General features: G+C 39.7%; 1 protein-coding gene across 2 annotated transcripts in view; it reads left to right on the top strand.

Moving 5' to 3' along the window:
* Window positions 1–20458, top strand: part of lekr1 (leucine, glutamate and lysine rich 1) — a 215682-nt gene that overhangs the window by 166780 nt on the left and 28444 nt on the right. For both annotated transcript variants that reach the window (XM_043702179.1, XM_043702178.1), the window contains exons 7-8: window positions 10729–10806; window positions 11678–11881. In XM_043702179.1, coding sequence (XP_043558114.1) covers window positions 10729–10806; window positions 11678–11881 — 282 coding nt within the window. The remainder of the gene's footprint in view (window positions 1–10728; window positions 10807–11677; window positions 11882–20458) is intronic.

The raw sequence follows: 20458 nt of genomic DNA, 5'->3' as shown, positions 1-20458 counted from the left end.
TAAGGGGCAACTTTTTCATGCAGAGGGTCGTCCGTGTATGGAATAAGCTGCCAGAGGATGTGGTGGAGGCTGGTACAATTGCAACATTTAAGAGGCATTTGGATGGGTATATGAATAGGAAGGGTTTGGAGGGATATGGGCCGGGTGCTGGCAGGTGGGACTAGATTGGGTTGGGATATCTGGTTGGCATGGGTGGGTTGTACCGAAGGGTCTGTTTCCGTGCTGTACATCTCTATGACTCTATGGCAAGCTTCTAATTATGTATCACACTTGATAACCAAAATGAAAAACAGGAAAGTTCTGCTTCTTGTGGTAGACGTTTCTAGAAAATGATTGCACCTCATTTTGTTGAGTAGTTCTGTCTTGTTCCATCACATTCAGTGGTTACGACAACTGGAAGAATCCAAGAAATATTATGCCCCCCAGCATTGACTTTTGGAATCATGATTTTTCTTGTATTTGTTTGACGTTCGCTCTAAATATCTCTTGGAGTGCAAAAGCGATTTATTTCAGTACATGGTCCCCTTTTATGTATGGCTATGCACACAAGGTTACGTAAAGAGAGCAACTTTCGCATAGCTTGCATAGCACTTTTGGATTGCCACATAAGCACTTGTTATGACATGGAGACAGACAGCCAAGTCAAATCAGTCTCCTTCCCTCTGTATTCATAACATAGTAAAATGATCCGCAAAATTGACCCAATGGTTCTAACCAGACTTTTTGAATCATCAATACCACATTTTCTGAATTACAAAACTACACACCAGGTTTTTAATGTTCGCCAAAGATTAAAAATGTATTAATAATGTAGTAGATTTATCAAAACAAAGTTAAACCACAAGGTAATCTAATTAATATCTATGATTTAAACCCAATATTTCTTGATTTTAGCTCCCCCCCCCCCCCCGCCCCCCAACCCCACACACACATAGACAGAAAAACAGACACAGTTAAGGGATAAATAAATAGAGAAAAGTAATTGAGGTGTAGTATCTTCAACATATAGGATTATATCTTGTATAGTTTCTGACAACTCTGATGCACAGAAATATCTTCCATTAGGCTCCAACAAATATTCATTTAATTCTTAAGACTGAGATTCTATTCTCTCTATTCTCAGTAAGTTGATAATAAGAGGACAAGAGGAACCCATCAAACCTCTGTCCTGTAGCTTTTGTAGACACAATATTTCTGACTTAAACATAGTTCAAAAACCATTTCAAACTTTGGTTTTTCTGTGTTAGATGGGTTGTCTCCCTGTGATGCTCTATTTACTATTCAAACATCTACCATCTGTTATAGAATGATACCTCTCTGCAGTTGAAGCGTCTATGGAGCACTTTTAAAAAAATCAACTCACAATTAACTTATATGCGTGGCCTCAAAAGCAATCAACAGCTTGTTTGTTCTCTTTTTTTAACGCAAGCTGCTGTCAACAATCCAGAGGTAAACTTTCAACTCTCAGCTCATAGTTTACAGCTCCAAACAAAAAATGATAAAAAGAATAAAGTAATGAAAAACCAGGAAGATTTCAAATACATGCACCTGGGTATCTTACAGGGAATGCATATTTTTCTCTCCAACATTAATATTTCCTCTCACTATGTTGCAGAAGTGACATTGATTTAATTCTTACTGTTCTTGACTCACTCATTTATTTATATACCAGATATTGCATAATGTATTCCAGAGAGATTGATCACCAAGTGACTTTGTTGCACAATCAAGTTATTTCACAGGAACAGACTGCAATATTACTGTAATAATCGTGCTAAGTGATGTAATTTAAACTATTAGATTGAGTGATAATGGATTCTTGTTACTTTTAGTAGTATTTAAACAAATCTAATCCTTATCCCTTTTCCTTTTCAATCTATGGATTAATAAAGTGGGCAATTGAGAAGCCACTAGTTGATACTTTAAGAAGCTTGTTTAGATGGCCATCTGGATTGCTAAACATGTATCAAGTCAACACAGCATATTACCTTTTATTCCTTGTGCAAATGGCATCAGTTGCATTGGACTGAACCTTATGTTTTTTGACTAAGTCTCAATTTCATCAAGTGACATAGAATTTTTCTCCATGAGACCTGATGAGATCTTGTGCTATGCTTTACCAAATTTCCCTAATTATCTATCTGCATGCACCTATTGTGCTTCCTCACCTGATTCTAGCCCCATTCTACCACGTACGACACTTGGAACAACTGGCTACTTCTGTGATATCTTGGAATCTTCAGAAGGCCTGTGCAATTCCTGATCTTTGCCCCAGCATAGCAAACAAGGAAACCTGACACCTCACTTTGTGAACAGGAACCTGGTAGCCCTGGAGAGCCTGCAGGATTGGCAATGAAGGCCACAACACTCGATCATGGTCTGAAGTTGTTACCCAGGTCAGTGCGGTCTCAGCCATCTGGAGGAAAGCATCATAATATAAGAAGAAGATGAATGACGTTCTCCACTTGGCCAACGTAACTGCCAATCTTTTCTCTTCAACACCTTACACTCACTCTATCTGTGCCGATGCTCATGCTCTATCTATCACTCTGACTATTGCCTGCACCATCTTCCCTCACTCGCTGTCCTTCACACATTCCTGCTCTCTCGCTTGGGACACTCCCCCACCCCCCCCCACCACGTACAAAAAGTCACAACCGTGCTGCCCACTTTCATGTTCGTTAATACTTGTCTCTCTCATTCCACAAGTAAAACACCTCACAACAGGGCAGAATGTGGCAATGGAATCTGCTACATTGGTGGAGGTGATGTCAATACGGGAGGCCCAGGAATGAAAGGTGTTGCCTGAGGTGACTTTGTTGTTGACTGGATTTGGTGCTGCTGGTGGAAGGGCATCATGGCAACATTATTGAGGTGAGCCCAGCAGCGAGAGATGCAACTCTGACATTGGTGGGTGTTACGCACGCAGCAGAGAGGTAGTGGCGGAGCAGAATCAGCTCAGTGGTGAAAGATGGCACCTGAAGAGTGGCAATGTCAGTATTAGTTGGATTTCATATAGACAGGAATGAGGTGATGAAGGAAGGTTGACAGTGCAGGCATGCTGACGCTGAGCTAGCTCAGGATTGATTGACTCTCTTTAAACTATATCTTTCTATTTTTTTCTTATTTTAAACTATTCAAAATGGCGCTGGATCATGGCAACAGTGAAAAAGCTTTTAACTGTATTTAATTGTCAATAATTGGATTTAAAAAGGCAACGAAGGATTGTCCAGTACTTCTCAGAAGCCAAAAAACTATGCCATGTTCTTCGCAGCCTGCAACACATTATCAATGAGGATGAGCACCTCGCCAAGACCTTCCCCGATTCTCCACTTCTGATCTTTAAACAACCACCAAACCTCAAACAGGTCATTGTTCGCAGCAAACTGCCTGGCCTTCAAGACAATACCATACAACCCTGTCATGGCAGATGCTGCAAGACCTGTCAGAGCGTTGACACGGATACCACCTTTACACGTGGGGACACCATCCACCATGTACGCAGCAGGCACTCGTGTGAATCAGCCAATGTTGTCTATCTCATACACTGCAGGCAGGGATGCCCTGAGGCATGATACATTGGCGAGACTGAACAGAGGCTACAGCAACAGATGAATGGACACCACACAACAATTACCAGCCAGGCGTGTTCCCTCCCAGATGGAGAACACTTCAGCGGTTCAGGACATTCAGCCTCAGACCTTCGGGTGACCATCCTCCAAGGCAGATTTTGGGATGAGCAACAGCACAGAGTGGCCAAGCAGAGGCTGATAGCCAAGTTCGGTACCCATGGAGATGGCCTGAACTGGGACCTTGGATTCATGTCACACTACAGGTGACCCCACTGCACTACACACTGTCTCACACCCACCCACATGCATGCGCGTGCACACACACACACACACACACACACACGTTCGTGGGGTGAATTTGTACTTGCAGAATTGCATTTTATTTTACTCAAAAACTGCATGAATCCATGTAAGATTCTGTAAATCCCTTTTTTTACAAATAAAATCAGTCTGAACATTGGGGCACAGATGGACAGACTTTAACCTCACACCTTCAATGTATTATCTGAGCTGGCATGGCACCTATATTGTTAAAGTTTACATATGAAAGAACTGAAACCAACATGGTCATTCTAAAAGATGGGAGGCTTAACAAACAATCTAGGTCTTTTTCAATATATCATTTCAATTGCATCACACTGTAAACTTTTGCTATAATTTCTGTCTTACAATCTTATATTTCACTACCACCTGATGAAGGAGCAGAGCTCTGAAAGCTAGTGTTTCCAATAAACCTGTTGGACTATAACCTGGTGTTGTACAATTTTTAATCTCCTATAGACTGCCTTACAATGTAATGAAACAAGAAGAAAGCGAAGCGACAATTTTTGTGTAACATATTTGTAATTGCGCTCAATCTACTTAGGTGAAAGCTGTGGGCTCAAGTTTTACATCGCTACAACTAGTCTTCAGTTTTTGACGAGAACTTTCTTAGTCATTGTGATTTATGCTGATATTAAGATTAGATTAGATTAGATTACAGTGTGGAAACAGGCCCTTCGGCCCAACAAGTCCACACCGACCCGCCGAAGCGCAACCCACCCATGCCCCTACATTTACTCCTTACCTAACATGACGGGCAATTTAGCATGGCCAATTCACCTGACCTGCACATCTTTGGACTGTGGGAGGAAACCGGAGCACCCGGAGGAAACCCATGCAGACACAGGCAGAACGTGCAAAGTCCACACAGTCAGTCGCCTGAGGCGGGAATTGAACCCGGGTCTCTGGCGCTGTGAGGCAGCAGTGCTAACCACTGTGCCACCGTGCTGCCCACAAGGTTTAATGTTTACATAATCTACATTAAAAAGTTGTAAATAACTGCAGTAGACCACAAAATACCAAAGTCAGAGAGTTATTTGATTAAGTATTCCTTTTCATGTTATGTGTATTTATTTGAAGGAGAGTGGAGTGATTATTGTATTCTGATGAATCGTGAGAACATAGATTAGCAGCTCATTTATCACATTGTTATTCACAGAATATTGCTGAATGCAAGTTGGCAATCATTTTTCTCTTTAGAACATCAATTACTATATGCCTGGATCAGAGCTATATAAATAAAAGTCATTCCTACAGACTACCTCAAAGGCTTAGCCATTTTTCACTGTTCTTCATCCACATGCTTCTTCTGCACAACACCCCCTCTGGCAATTTTCTGACATATGCGTTGGCATCTTGTTTTGTTAATACCTGTGTTGTTTGATATCAACTGTTATTTGATCGATTTTTTTCTGAATTTCCACCTTAGTCTGGACAAAGTTTCAGCAATTATCAGTCCCCTTCTAAAGATTCTAACACCATTAGACATCAAGGGGTGTTGCTTAGATTGACTGTTATTTGAAATGGTTGTTGCCTGGCATTTGTATGGCATGAATTTTACTTGTCACTTTTCAACACAAGCCTGGATATTGCCCAGATCATGTTGCATTTGAACATGGACTGCTTCATTTATGAATGTATGTAAAAATCACACAACACCATGTTATAGTCCAACAGGTTTATTTGGAAGTACAAGCTATCGGAGTATTGCTCCTTTGTCAGGTAGCTAGTGGAACAGGATTGTTTAGGTTTGTTTAGTATATTACATCAGTCGTATGACACTATGAACTTTTGCTATAAATTCTGTGTTGTATGATCCAGCTCCACTAGCTACCTGATGAAGGAACAGCGCTCCAAACGCTCGTACTTCCCAAATAAACCTGTTGGACTGAAACCTGGTGTAGTGTGATTTTTAACTTTGTCCACCCCAATCCAACACCGTCACTTCCACATCATTTATGAATGGTGCTGAATATTATGCAATCAAAGGCGAGTATCCCCACTCCTGACTTCAAGATAGAGAGAAGGTCACTGATGAAGCAGTTGAAGATGATTGTACCAAGACTCTATCCTGAGGAACACCTGCAGATATGTACTAGAGCTGAGATGATTGACCTCCAACAACCACATCCATCCTCCTATGTGCCAGATATAACACCTTCCACCAGAATGCTTGTTCACTGATTGTCATTGATCCCATACTCAGTTGAATGCTGTCTTGATGTCAAAGGCTGTTACTGTCGTCTCACCTCTGGAATTCAGCTTTTTTGTTCATATTTGAGTCAAGGTTGAAATAAGGTCAAAAGCTGAGTGGACCTGGCAGAACCCAAACTGGGCATCACTGAGCAGGCTGTTGCTGAGCAAGTGCTGCTTGATGGCACTGTTGATAACACCTTCCATCACTTTACTGATGATCGATAGTAGGCTGATGGGCTGATAATTATTGAGGAGATGTCACTGTTGCAACTGTATTGGAACAGCTTGGCCAGGAGAGCAGCAAGTTATGACCTGACCATTAAGTGTATAAGTCCTGCTAAGATTTGCTTTTTTCAAAATGCAACACCTCGCATTTATTTAAATGAAGCTCAATCTGCCACCCATGAGTCCATTGGCTCATCATCACTTTACTGATGATCGATAGTAGGCTGATGGGCTGATAATTATTGAGGAGATGTCACTGTTGCAACTGTATTGGAACAGCTTGGCCAGGAGAGCAGCAAGTTATGGAGTGCAAGTCTTTAGTACTATTGCCAGAATGTTGTGACGGCCCATAGCCTATGCAACATTCAATGCCTCCGGCTATTTCTTGATATCATGTGGAGTGAATGAAATTAGCTGAAGACTGGTATCTGTATTGCTGAGGACTACTGGAGGAGCCCAGGATGGATCATCATTTGACACTTCTGGCTGAAGATTACTGTAAATGCTTCAGCCTTATCTTTTGCACTGATGTGCTAGTCTATTTCATCATTGAGAATGAGGGTATTTGTGGAGTTTCCTCCTCTGGTGAATTGCTTAATTGTCCAACACCATTCATGACTGGATGTGACAGGACTGCAGAGTTTGGATCAGACCCATTGGTTGTGGCATTGCTTAACTCATCAGCTTGAAACTTCCCTTTTAAATATTCCTGGTACTGCTCCTGGCATGCCCTCCTGCATTCTCCATTGAAATGGGGTTGCTGTCCTAGCTTGATGGTAATGGTTGAGTGAGGGGTATGCCAATCTATGAGGTTGCAGATTGTGCTGGAATACAATTTTCCTACTGTTGATAGCCCCGGGAGTTGATTCTAGGGGAAGGCCTGCTGGTTGCCTCACTGTATGATTTTCTTGTGTTTTGACGGGTTCCACAAAAAGAAATAGATCCGAACACCTCAACAATATTCTATCTATTGTACCTGTTACACACATTAAAGACATTAAAGCCTAAAGTATGTGGAGCTTAAAATTGCTCAGAAAGCCTTCAGAACATAAACTCAAACTAAAATGGACTCATGATAAAAGCCTGCTTTCAGCGCGAGAAAAAGTGGGATACACATTACTTAGAGTCTGAACAACATGCTGTAGATGAAAAAGGTGATGTAAAGCAGATGTCTTTTAGTTGGATCCTTGCTCTTAAGAGCACTTTTTTAGTAGATCTGTTTACAAGTCACTGCTTCTCTACATCGGACATACAGGAGGAGTAGAAGACTGCATATAGCTGTCTGCACAAGAGAAAGAATAGTGAAATACAGTGATGAGGATCTTGATGTAAGTTGAGGAGCTGGAAGACATTAGCGTTGACAAAAATCTTCGTAAAAGAAAGAGACTGATTATTTTTAAAGTAACACCAGAAAATAAATCACTGAAACTAAGAATAAATATTCTGCTTTATTAAAAATGATTTGATACAAATTTCTGCCTGATTTGCACCAAACCATCTTTAGCTCATAGAGTTGTAGAGTCATAGAGATGTACAGCACGGAAACAGACCCTTCGGTCCAACACGTCCCAACCCAATCTAGTCCCGTCTACCAGCACCCGGCTCATATCCCTCCAAACTCCTATTCATATGCGCATCCAGATACCTTTTAAATATTGTAATTGTTCTAGCCTCCACTGTTTCCTCTGGCAGACAATTCCACACACGCACCACACTCTGCGTGAAAAGGTTGCGCCTTAGGTCTCTTTTATATCTTTCCTCTCTCACCCTAAACCTATCCCCGTTAGTTCTGGACTCCCCCACCCCAGGGAAAAGATCTTGTCTATTTATCCTATCCATGCCCCTCATGATTTTGTAAACCTCTATAAGGTCACCCCTCAGCCTCCGACGTTGCAGGGAAAACAGCCCCAGTCTAATTCAACCTCTCCCTATAGCTCAAATCCTCCAACCCTGGCAACATCCTTGTAAATCTTTTCTGAACCCTTTCAAGTTTCACAACATCCTTCTGATAGGAAGGAGATCAGAGTTGCATGCAATATTCCAAAAGTGGCCTAACCAATGTCCTGTACTGCCACAACATGACCTCACAACCCCTGTACTCAATGCTCTGACCAATAAAGGAAAACATACCAAACGCCTTCTTCACTATCCTATCTACCTGTGACTCTACTTTCAAGGAGCTATGAACATGCACTCCAAGGTGTCTTTGTTCAGCAACACTGTCTAAGACCTGACCATTAAGTGTATAAGTCCTGCTAAGATTTGCTTTTTCAAAATGCAACACCTCGCATTTATTTAAATGAAGCTCAATCTGCTACCCATGAGTCCATTGGCTCATCTGATGAAGATCCCGTTGTAATCCAAGGTAACCTTCTTCGCTGTCCATTACACCTCCAAGGTTCATGTCATCTGCAAACTTACTAACTATACCTCTTAAGCTCACATCCAAATAATTTGTATAAATGATGAAAAGTAGTGGACCAGCACCGATCCTTGTGGCACTCCACTGGTCACAGGCCTCCAGTCTGAAAAACAACCCTCCACCACCACCCTTTGTCTTCTACCTTTGAGCCAGTTCTGTATCCAAATGGCTAGTTCTAAGAATTTCCCACACTTAATGCATTTACAGTTTGTATAAAATTGATGCATTTAGACATTAACTGCACATTGAATGTGCAAGAGAAAGTTAAGTCATTAAGTTATCAGTGTAAGTATTACAAGTATTACTTAGATTATCAGTGTAGGTTTTTTTCTAACATTATTGTTAATAATAACCAACAAATCTCTTCAGCTCATAAATTAAGTATTTTTGTAAAGAAATGTTAGAAAGGCTGCCACCACAACTTCAGGGGGCTCACTTACCACTCATGCAGGTACAATGTCTGTGATATCAGTGTTGGCAATGCTGAAGTTAGCTGCTTGCATCAAAGAATAGAACCAATAAAAGGGATTATTTTCAAATATTTTAAATTAATTCAGTTCAAATCCTTGGATTGCAAAACTCATACAACCTCACTCCAACACTTGTCAGGCCTGTTCCTGTTCCTCCACCCACTGCCTCTATGCTCCTCACTGCCTTGATTCTTTGCTGTTTGCCATTCTCTGAGCAGAACAGTCAGGAGAGTAATGAATGGAGCAGTGACTGAAGCAGCAGGCAGGGCAGTGAGAGCGGCAGTCAGCAGAGCAGAAAGTGGTATGGCAACTATAGTAGCAAGTGAGATGGGCAAGCAGCGCAGTAAATGGAGTAACCAAAGGAGTAGCATGCAAGTGCAGCAACTAGACTGCAAAGTGGGGTTGTGAGCACAGCAGTGACTAAAGCAGTGAACAGAGTGGAAAATGGGATGGTTGAGCAGAACAGTGAGTGGGGTGGTGAATACCACAGCAAGTGAGTGCCAAATGGAGTTGTCAACCACCTGATGAAGGAGCAGTGCTCCGAAAGTTAGTGATTCCAGATAAACCTGTTGGACTATAACCTGGTGTTGTGTGATTTTTAACTATTATTTATCCAATTGTTCTCTAATATCCACATAGCCCTTTTCTCTTCTACAATGTTATTTCCTCACATTTTCAGCAAGTCTGGAAGTATTTTTAAAAAATATTACAACTTTAATTCTCACTGATGGCAACATGGCAGAATGCCATTCTTCTATTGTCAATGCCACAATTCACTAACATAGAATACAGTTGGGCATAAATACTTTATTTTGAACATATTCTGTTCTGATATTAACAGTGTGCAGTTGCATGAATTGCTGTGACTAGCTTTCTTCTGACAATTTGAAGAAATTCAAGTATCTTCAATTGATGATATTCCTATTAAATACAAATGAAAATTCATTGTTCATATGATCAACCTGTTGCCTAAGCATTCAGTGTTGCTCAATGTTTTTTATTTTGCAATTTTAGATGCGTCACTTTGTATTTGTGTTGCTTCAGTTGGAGCTGGTCTACAGGTACAATATAGCAACCAAAACATGCATTTACACAATATCTTTAATATGATAAAATATCCCAGGATAGAAGTATAATAAAAGAAATGTATACCAAGCCACACAGGAGAAATTAAGAGGCATGATTAAACATTAGTTCAATGAGTTACATTTTATGTCATGCCTTAAAGGAAGTGAAACAGTAGGAAAAGTGAAGACAAAGGAATTCCAGACCTTATGGCATTGACCAGGTGACCAGGCAAAGGAAGTGGGGTAGCAGAGGAGGTCTAAGCTAGAGAAGAGCAGAATTTTCAGTTAATCATGCCAGCTCTGGCTGCAACCCCAACTGTTGAAAAAGATTGCCTTCTCTCCTTTTTGCTTTTTGCTGCCAGCAAAAGTTACCGTCTAGTCTCTAATTTTGGTGTTTATGTAACAAAGAATGGGTATTGGAAAATGTAATCATTGTTGCTTTTATAACTACATAGGAATCAATCAAAGGAAGTGGAAGATCTTCTCTCAAAGCTAACAAAACTGGAGTCTGTACATAATGAGAGGGAATCCAGGTAAGTAATAGGTTTTCATTTGTTGTGGTTCTGTTCGCCAAGCTAGGAATTTGTGTTGCAGACATTTCGTCCCCTGTCTAGGTGACATCCTCAGTGCTTGGGAGCCTCCTGTGAAGTGCTTCTATGATGTTTCCTCCAGCATTTATAGTGGTTTGTCTCTGCCGCTTCCAGTTGTCAGTTCCAGCTGTCCATTGCAGTGATCGGTATATTGGGTCCAGGTCGATGTGCTTATTGATTGAATCTGTGGATGAGTGCCATGCCTCTAGGAATTCCCTAGCTGTTCTCTGTTTGGCTTGTCCTATAATAGTAGTGTTGTCCCAGTCGAACTCATGTTGCTTGTCATCTGCATGTGTGGCTAAGGATAGCTGGTCGTGTCATTTCGTGGCGAGTTGGTGTTCATGGATGCGGATCATTAGCTGTCTTCCTGTTTGTCCTATGTAGTGTTTTGTGCAGTCCTTGCATGGGATTTTGTACACTACATTGGTTTTGCTCATGCTGGGTATCAGGTCCTTCGTTCTGGTGAGTTATTGTCTGAGAGTGGCTGTTGGTTTGTGTGCTGTTATAAGTCCTAGTGGTCGCAGTAGTCTGGCTGTCAGTTCGGAAATGCTCATGATGTATGGTAATGTGGCTACTCCTTTGGGTTGTGGCATGTCCTCGTTCCGTTGTCTTTCCCTTAGACATCTGTTGATGAAATTGCACGGGTATCCGTTTTTGGCGAATATATTGTATAGGTGTTCTTCTTCCTCTTTTTGCAGTTCTGGTGTACTGCAGTGTGTTGTGGCCCTTTTGAACAGGTTTTCATTTGCTGTTGTACACTACTACTATTATAGGCAGATTATTTCAGTTATGGGTATTCTTTATATTATCACAGATATTGCAAAGAGATTGAAGAAAAAGAGAAACAATGGCTACGTTGTGAACAAAAGTGTAAGAGTTTAGAAGAACAGCTAGAAATCAAAGTTCGCCAGGAGTCAAAATTACAAGACCGATCATCAGTCTCTCAAAATGAAATACTGACTCTAAAAACTGCCCTAAGTCAGGCAGAAGAGAAGCTGGAAGCATTGAAACAAGAAAGGTAAAAGTCAAATGATGTTGCTCTTTTAGAAAATATATTTGAAATAAAGATCATTTATATCATGACCTATCTCTCTTCCCATGCAAACAATATCAGTGGTGGTCCTTCCCCTCCTCCCCTGGCATCTCTGTATTCTCAACTATGATATTCTAAATTCCATTCATTTGTCTTTTATCCAACTGCCTATCATAAAACTTCTTTTAAGGACCATGAAATCCATGTGATTTATATTTTCCTATCGAGGCCACAAAATGGCATGCCTAAACTTAGGTAACATGGAATCAGATTTTCATCTTGCAGGCAGCAATAGCCAGTCAGGCTATGTTCTTGATTCAGTCTGAACTCTGATTTGGCAGCACTCACCCATGCTATCTTTATGCTGGAATGGTAGTAGGGCTGATGTTGCCTGAAGCAGGCCTGAGATGGAAAGAGAGGTTAGTAGATTCCAACATAGCTGGGTTAAAAGGCCCGCCTATACAATCTGGGGCATAGTTGTGGAGATGAGGACCCTTACCCTCAACTCTTACTCCCCTGGCCTCCAATTACACCCCTTATTCTCCATACCCCTTCCAAATTCACTGTATACCCTATGACCCCATGCCTCTTCATGCCATTCATTCCTATACCTCATCTTAATCCTCTTTTAACCAAGTCACCCATAGTTCCCTCAATGCCCATATGCACTCAGCCAGAAGCCACTGTTTACAGATCTCATGAGCCCTATAATAACAACAGGGAGCCTTTGATATGTTCCTAAAACTGTCAAACAAATGGTAATTCACAAACTATTTTTAAAAAAAATTAGGATCTCATAAAATTATTAAATATGTAAGCATAGTAACCTTGACAGCTGGGCTAAATCCATTAGTGAATCTTGAAGCTCAGCCCATCATTTATAACAATATTATATTGCACAAATGTAAGCCACCAGAGCTGAATATATTAAAGTCTTCAAAATTATTTGAAGAATACATTAATCTGTGCAAGCTTTTGAAACACTCAAATGATCTAAGCTGAAATTAAATCAAATGATTATAGCACTGAAGATAACTAACACAGCCAAATCTGAATTTCAATATTGTAAATACAAAAGGACATTCTATCCAATAAATAATGTGCCCTGGCATCTGAATATTTTTCTACTTTCACATTGCTGGCCAATTTAATAGTCACTTACCTTTTAAGAACAAAGTCCTATCATCAATCACTGCACTATAAGCATATTTAATTTTCATACAGTATTTAATTATGCCTGTCAAAAATATTTCGATTCTAGAGCAATATTCCTCCATGGCTCATGACAGCTTTGAGTTGATGTATACTGTTGCTTTTGAAAATTGGCCCAAGTCCATCAAAATTACAGGGATTCTGAGATTCTCAATTGTCATGCATTGTTAAGGTTGCTAGTTCATGCTGGGTTTCTTTATACTGCATCCCTCAGGATTGCAGGTGGTTCGAATCTCAGAATTAGGTCCTAGACATCATTTTAAAGCATCCCTGTCATGGATTGATCCCAGACTGGGTCGAGAAAGTCTAGCCTGTATTGGCAATTTGTACTGACTAGCTAGAAAGTATTTAACTGGGGTGACATGATGGCTCAGTGATTAATAGTGCTGCCTCACAGCGTCAGAGACCCGGGTTTGATCCCTGCCTCGGGCAACTGGCTGTGTGGAGTTTGCACATTCTCCCCATGCCTGCATGTGTTTGCTCTGGTTTGCTCTCACAATCCAAAGATGTGCAGGTTAGGTGAATTGACTATGCTAAATTGTCTATAGTAGGAATGTGTAGGTTAGGTGCATTAGTCAGGGTAAATGCAGAGTAATAGGATACTGGGTGGGTTACTCTTCAAGGGGCAGTGTGGATTTATTGAGCCGAAGGGCCTATTTCCACACTATAGGGAATCTATGGTTTACTTTGTCTGAATCTATTTTTTTTGTTTTCATCTACTTCGTCTACAGTATCTATTCTTAACTATTTTTGCCCGTTATTCTTCTGCCAAAAATATTATGATCCCTATCTTTTTATTTTCCACTCATGTTCAGTTGCAGCCAAGTGATATAACTGCTATCAGTTTTTCTTCATATTTGTTGCAAAACTGTTTCTAATTCCCAAATTCATTTCCTGTATTCTAAATGTTTCAATATCTGCATTTCATCTACTTTTGTTATGATGCAAGTATGATCGTAATACTGGACAAGTCAATCCGAGAGTGAAATCTGGCTCGATAGATCATAAGTTTCTTTTATGCAGTTTGGTTACCATGAACAGTCACTGAACATATTCCTGCAAGTCTGTCAATGTTCTTTTAACAATAAAAACAAGATCATTAGACACAAGAAAAACAAACTTTGTATAAGGCAATTTAACAAAATCTTAATACAAGCAACTAAACCAAAGATTCAGCTTTTTTCCCCAGCAATGCCCTGTGCAGATACTCAATCCCAGTGAAATATCACTCTTATCTTAACTTTAAGATTGTTTATTCAACTAATTCTTTCCAGGTTTGTTGGCCTAGCAACGTCTTTCTATCTGATGACCTCAAAGCTTCTTTCCAGTGTTGATAACATAGACCTCTTTTCAGGTCTTACCACAATGTAGAGTGTTGGACTGGGGTGGATAAAGTCAACAATCACACAACACTGGGTTATTTGAAACCACAAACTTTCGGTGCCCTGGCGCCTTCTTCAGGCAGCTAGTGAGAGAGAATACATCGTAACAGAACGTAAAGTAAAAGATCAAAGGGTCATATCAACTTAAATGAATATATTGAACAAACATAGATGACTATAAAGTTTTTAATCAATTACTGATTAAAGACTTAATAACCATCTAGGTTTGCTCAGTGCATTTATAGAATGTATTACCTTTGAATCTTTACCTTTACAGACATAACTTTTTTGTGTCTGTTATAGTAATTGGTGAACAGTTTGCAGCACTCTTTACTGAAATCCTAAGATTGAAAGTACTAGTGTAATTGATTTTCTATAATTATATTTTATCATCACTTTTTATTTCCAAACCCAGTAAATTCACAAGTGTAGTAACAGGAACGGTCTGTAAGAAAGGGAACATTCTTTTAGTCTCAAAAATTGACAGAAACGGAACTTGAAGCAAATTAATCTACCTAAGAGACCAACCTCACATGTTGCCAAACTTTGAAGCTTAGAAATCTTTTAACCTCTATTATTTACAACTTCTTTAGGGACAAAGGCTAAATGATAGTCCTTAATTACAGCTTTTGAATCCACCAGTTCATTTTTGCCCCAAGTTTAGAGGAAAAATATAATTCCAATACATTGTTCATCTAAATCTGATTCATACTGACAATCTATATGTGGTGAAAAACATAATTTTCCTTGTGAAATGTGTCAAGCTGATACATGAGTCCCAATGAAGTCTGGGCAACTGGATGTAATTTCTGTGTGTCTAGCTGTGGTCCTCTGATACAGCCACTATATTATAATTTTAATTCCAGGTTTGGCACCAAAAGTATTGTAGCAGGGGAGTGCAGACTGACATGATGCAAACTCAAGAATCCAAATAGTTAATCCAAAAGTGGAACTTGCAGGAATTGGGGCCTCTAGTATAGAAACCAAACATGTATTTCTCAGGATACACAAAGATGCCTTGTTTTAATGATGTCTTTTATGATAAACTGCTGGAGACAGCGAGGAATTGAAGAGCAATACTTTCCCTTAGCAATAAGACTAAGAAGCCTTTTACCTTAAAGAAGACATGGCTTGAGGTGGTCCAGGAGACATCAGCCCACTGCATTGTGCAATGCTCCTGGCTTCAGTGTAAGAAGTGTTTTGATGGCCTAAGCTAGTAAAGGAAGGTGAGTATGGTTGTACATACACTTCAATCACTGCACCCGCTCGAATTTGCCTTATCAAACCTACTCCATCACATCACTGCTCACACTCAATTTTCTTGCACCCATACCATTCACTTTACATGCAATTCCTCACAGCCAATTATATCCATCACTGCTGTCTACTTTCACATTTGTTTAATTTGCTGATTCTCTCTCTTGCAGTCACCTTCATGAAATGCATTGCATTCATCAGGTGAACCAAGAGTTTTATTCTTTTATCTGTTCCAAGAAAAGAAAGCAAGGTATGGAGAAAGGGAGGACTGAAAATGATCCTCCACAGATCTCACAACAGACAGCTGCAGACTCGGAAATTTTGGAAGTCAGTAGCATTTTCTCCCAAGATCATTAAAGAAGAACCCTCCAGCTTCCTCGTGAAACACTTAGATGTCAGCGAAGCAACATGTCATTCAACATGCAGTTATATTGACTTGATTTCACTATTAAGTGAAACAAGGGCTCGATTTAATCCAGTCCATCACAATAGCAGCCAGGTCCTCTTAATTGTGGGAAACATGCTTCATTCTCCTGGTGACAGCAAAACCTTTCCTGATTAATTTGGATTGTTTAAGAGACTGAAATGGAATTCCTAACCTCTGGTGACAAAATAAATTGGTATGCATTTCCGTGACTTCATTTTAATGGTGTTACAGTTTTTGCTTTTTACCATGCCTCAGACATGAATCTAAATTAGCAATTCATACAAAGCATTCCTTACAACAACATATATCACACTTTTCCACATATACTATCCTGAAATTATGCAGCCTTGAGCTGGGCATTCTACATTTATATATAAAAAAATCATTACAAGGCTATGGGCCAAATGCTAAAAAATGGGATTTGAATAGTAATGTGGCTGTTTTTGACAGGCACAAGGTTGATTGGCTGCAGAGTCTTTGACTATGCTGTAGACCTCTATGATCCCATGACTTAGTGATTTCAAGTTTTCATGGTCATCAGTTAGCTTTCTTGATGGGTTTAAAACTGTCTCTTTCCTTTGTAACCTCCCTCACTCTTTGATGAAGCTTCCTTCTTCTACCATGTAGGCTCCCTTTCTCCCTTGCGGGCTTCCCTGTATCCATCTAGTCTCCCTTTGCAGCCTCCCTCTTCCCTGTTGCAGCCTCGCTTTCCCCTTTGCAACCTTGTTCTCTCCACTTGCAATCTTCCACTTCTCCTTATAGTCATACCCTCTTCATCCTTTTCTAGCCTTCTTCACCCCCTGCTCCACTTGCCATCTTCTGCTCTATGTTCCTTTTGTAATCTTCTCCCAATCCAGCCTTCTTTCAGCCTCCTTATAATCCTCCCACCCACCTTCGAGCCTTTTTCTCCCCACTTCTTTTGGAACCAACTTCTCCCCATGACCAGCTGGCTGTGTGCCTTCTTTTCCCACCTAACCATTCTTCTTGTTGCTGCCTCCTAACCTCGTAGCAGAACTCTGTTACATACTTAAATGGTGGAGTGACAGTTCTTAAACAAAGAGAAATTTCAGGTTATAATTAGGGCAAGTGCAATGTTCTGATCTACTTCAACTAATACCATGAGATAAAAAAAACATCTGGTTGTAGGGATTTGTCACATTTATTAAAGTGGGGTGAGATTATAAGAATAGTGGGAATGCCTCCTAGACTGGTAATCCAGAGGAATAGTGTTATTCTTTAGGGGACATTGAATTTTCACTAGTAGCATAGTAGGATTTGAACCAATCAAAAACCCATGTCACTAATCGAGAAGAAAAGTGTTGTTCTTTCCTAATCTTACCTACATCTAATTGCAGTCACACAGCAGTTTGGTTAAATCTTAGCAAGCAAATACCTGTAGTAATTACAGATGAGCAATCAACATTAGACATGACAATATCCCATGAAAGAATAAAACCAAAACACAACTTACATTTTGCTTAATTAATTCTGGGGATTTAAAAAAATTCTTTAATAGGACATTGCTGGCAGGGTCATTATTTGTTGCCCATCCCTAATTACCCTGAGGATATGATGGTGAGCGACCCTCTTGAAGCACCAGAATTCATGTATTGCAGGTATATAAATGGTGCTATTAGGATGGAAAGTTCCAGGTCTTTGACCCAGTGTGGGAATTCTGATATTATTCCAAATCAGATGTTATATGACTTAGAGGAGAGCTTGCAGGAGTGCTGCAGACACCCTATTCCTCCTGATCACCCTCATTTTCCCACATAATTGTAAGAATGTTACTTTTGATATCCAGTTGCTCGGGTCTTTACATCAACCCTTTTGTCTTCTTTAATACTTCCATCTGCAACCAAACACACGTGTTACTTATGTTAAATTAAACCCCAGCCCCCACAGACCCACCACAGACTCAAATGTTGATGCATGAAAATGCCATTCAGATAATTTACATTCAGTAGTTCTTGTATTTACCTTTCTTACAGATATGAAAACTGTTTTAGAATGCTGTATTTCATCTCCCCCTCACCAAGAGCAATGTTAGCTCGCTATTTAATTAAATTGTCAATCAAAAAAAAAAACAAGGTTCTGATCTCAGATTGACTTCAGGCTTCATTTCAAAAATCTATAGCAATTCCAACTTCTAAAGAACAAAACATCTCATATTCATGACAAAACAGCATCTTTGACTTCTTGTGAGATTGCTTAAAATGTATTAACATTTTCAGTCTTTAATTTCCTTTTTCAAGAGATGTTGATCTCATTTCCAATCAAGATATCAGTTTAAAAATCCAGAATTACTTTATACCACATATTCACACTCTAATGGGAAGAAAAGTCTCCTTATCTCAAAGTCTCTTTTTGTCTCCACTACCCAGCTATATGATTTGGTTACCTCAGTCTCATCCGTATTTGTCATTGTTATGAACTTTGTTAAGGACCATGCCAGACCCCCTCAAAACATTTCAAGAAGGTAGCCCAGACCCTAACTTTTCTCGTTGTTCTAAGCAGGTTTAGAGTGGATATTCCAGGAGTAATGCAGCTAGTCAAAACCCCTCGGTTTTAAACAAAACAGAATTTATTTACAGAGTACCAAATGAAACCAGAACAAATGAGAACAAAACAGAAAATAACTGAACCTATCCGAAAACCCAACAGACTATCCCACCTTAATGATGCTGTTCCAAATGCCTGCAACAGTCCCCATAAACACCCTCTTGAGAAAAAGATAAAATCAGACACAGGTTCTTACAGGAGAGAGAGATGGCAGAGAGATTAGCATGGACCTTCTTCCATTGTGGTTATTTCTTTGGATTCTTCAGCTTAAACTGACCAGCAGCTCTGAACAGCCAGACTACGAAAGCCTAAACAAACTGGAGAAAAGCTGAGCTGCAAGAACTGGCCACTCCCTTTTCATTGTACAAGTGTTTTTTTTTAATTAAACTTGAAAGCATTTTGCCTAAGGCAGTATCTGTTCGCTATAATCAAATTGGCCCCAAAGTCCATCCAAACCACACATATCAGAATCTATGTGTTTTCAAACCCTCTGAAAAAAAAAACAAGGACAACGTAACCTTGTTAAAAGAGCAGCAGCATCACAACACCTACAAACTTTTTTTCTGATCTTTTCCTGTCTTAAATTGATTGACCTTTGCCATATTTTTCTACCAGTGACGTAATGCTGTTAATTTCTTCTGTTTTCCCCTGATGTTGTAGAGCACCAAAGGATGAATTAATTGCAGTTGTGCAAAAAATCTGAACACCGTAGCTCATACTAGAACCACAAATAGTAGTAAACAAAGTACCATGGTTACTTAGCAGAATTAGTATTAATTACTGGCTTCAGACTGTGACCTCTATAGGTAATTTATATAATTGCAGTATAAAAAACCCATTTATACTAAACTACGAGTTCAAGGAAAAAGAAATCCAAAGATCACATCGTCCATAACAAATCCTCAATGTAATAAATAGACAAGATCAAATATGATAGGGCAAGAGTGACAGAAACTACTTGATTCTAACCTTCTTTTCAGTTTCTCAGTACTGGTCTGAGATAATGACATTAATCCGCTTCACATGGAGCAGGATTTTGTTTCCACCAAAATATTGCATTCTGTAATTCTCATTTCTGTCAAAATTGTGATAGATGTGCTAACACTTTCTTAAAATATTTGATTTTTTAAACTTTCCTTGATAAAAGACTGTTTTCAATTTCTCAAAGTATGCAAAACAATAATTTGCATTTATATAACACCTTTAACACAACAAAATGTTCCAAAACTTCAAGCACACATTATCAAACAAAATTTGATACTGGGTCATATTTGCTGATCAGGTGATCAAACATCGCACAAAATGGGAGGTTCTAAGAGGAAGAGAGAAAGGTAAGTGAGGTGGAAAGATTTAAGGAGAAATTCTAAAGCTTAGAACTTAGGTATCTGAAGACATGGCCATCAGTAGTGGATTCATCAAATCAGAGATCCAAAATAAGCCAGAAATTGTAGGGACATAGATATATTACAAAATCTTTTTTTTACATGCAGAAAGAGTCATTTAGCCCTTCGTGTCGGTAATGGGTGTCCAGTGAGCATCATGATTTAGTGCTACTTGCCTGCCTTTTCCCATACCCTTGTGCAATGTTTATTTTCAAGTAATCTCCAGTTGCCCTCTTGAATGCCGAATTAGCTCTGCCTCAACCACATTTTTAGGCAGTGCATTCCAGACTCTCTCTGCTAATTTAAGTCTGCACCATCTTGTTCTTGATTTTTTCATAAG

This window comes from Chiloscyllium plagiosum, chromosome 13 (assembly GCF_004010195.1).
Source record: "Chiloscyllium plagiosum isolate BGI_BamShark_2017 chromosome 13, ASM401019v2, whole genome shotgun sequence".
NCBI lineage: Eukaryota > Metazoa > Chordata > Chondrichthyes > Orectolobiformes > Hemiscylliidae > Chiloscyllium > Chiloscyllium plagiosum.
This window is presented reverse-complemented; position numbering and strand designations above follow the sequence as displayed.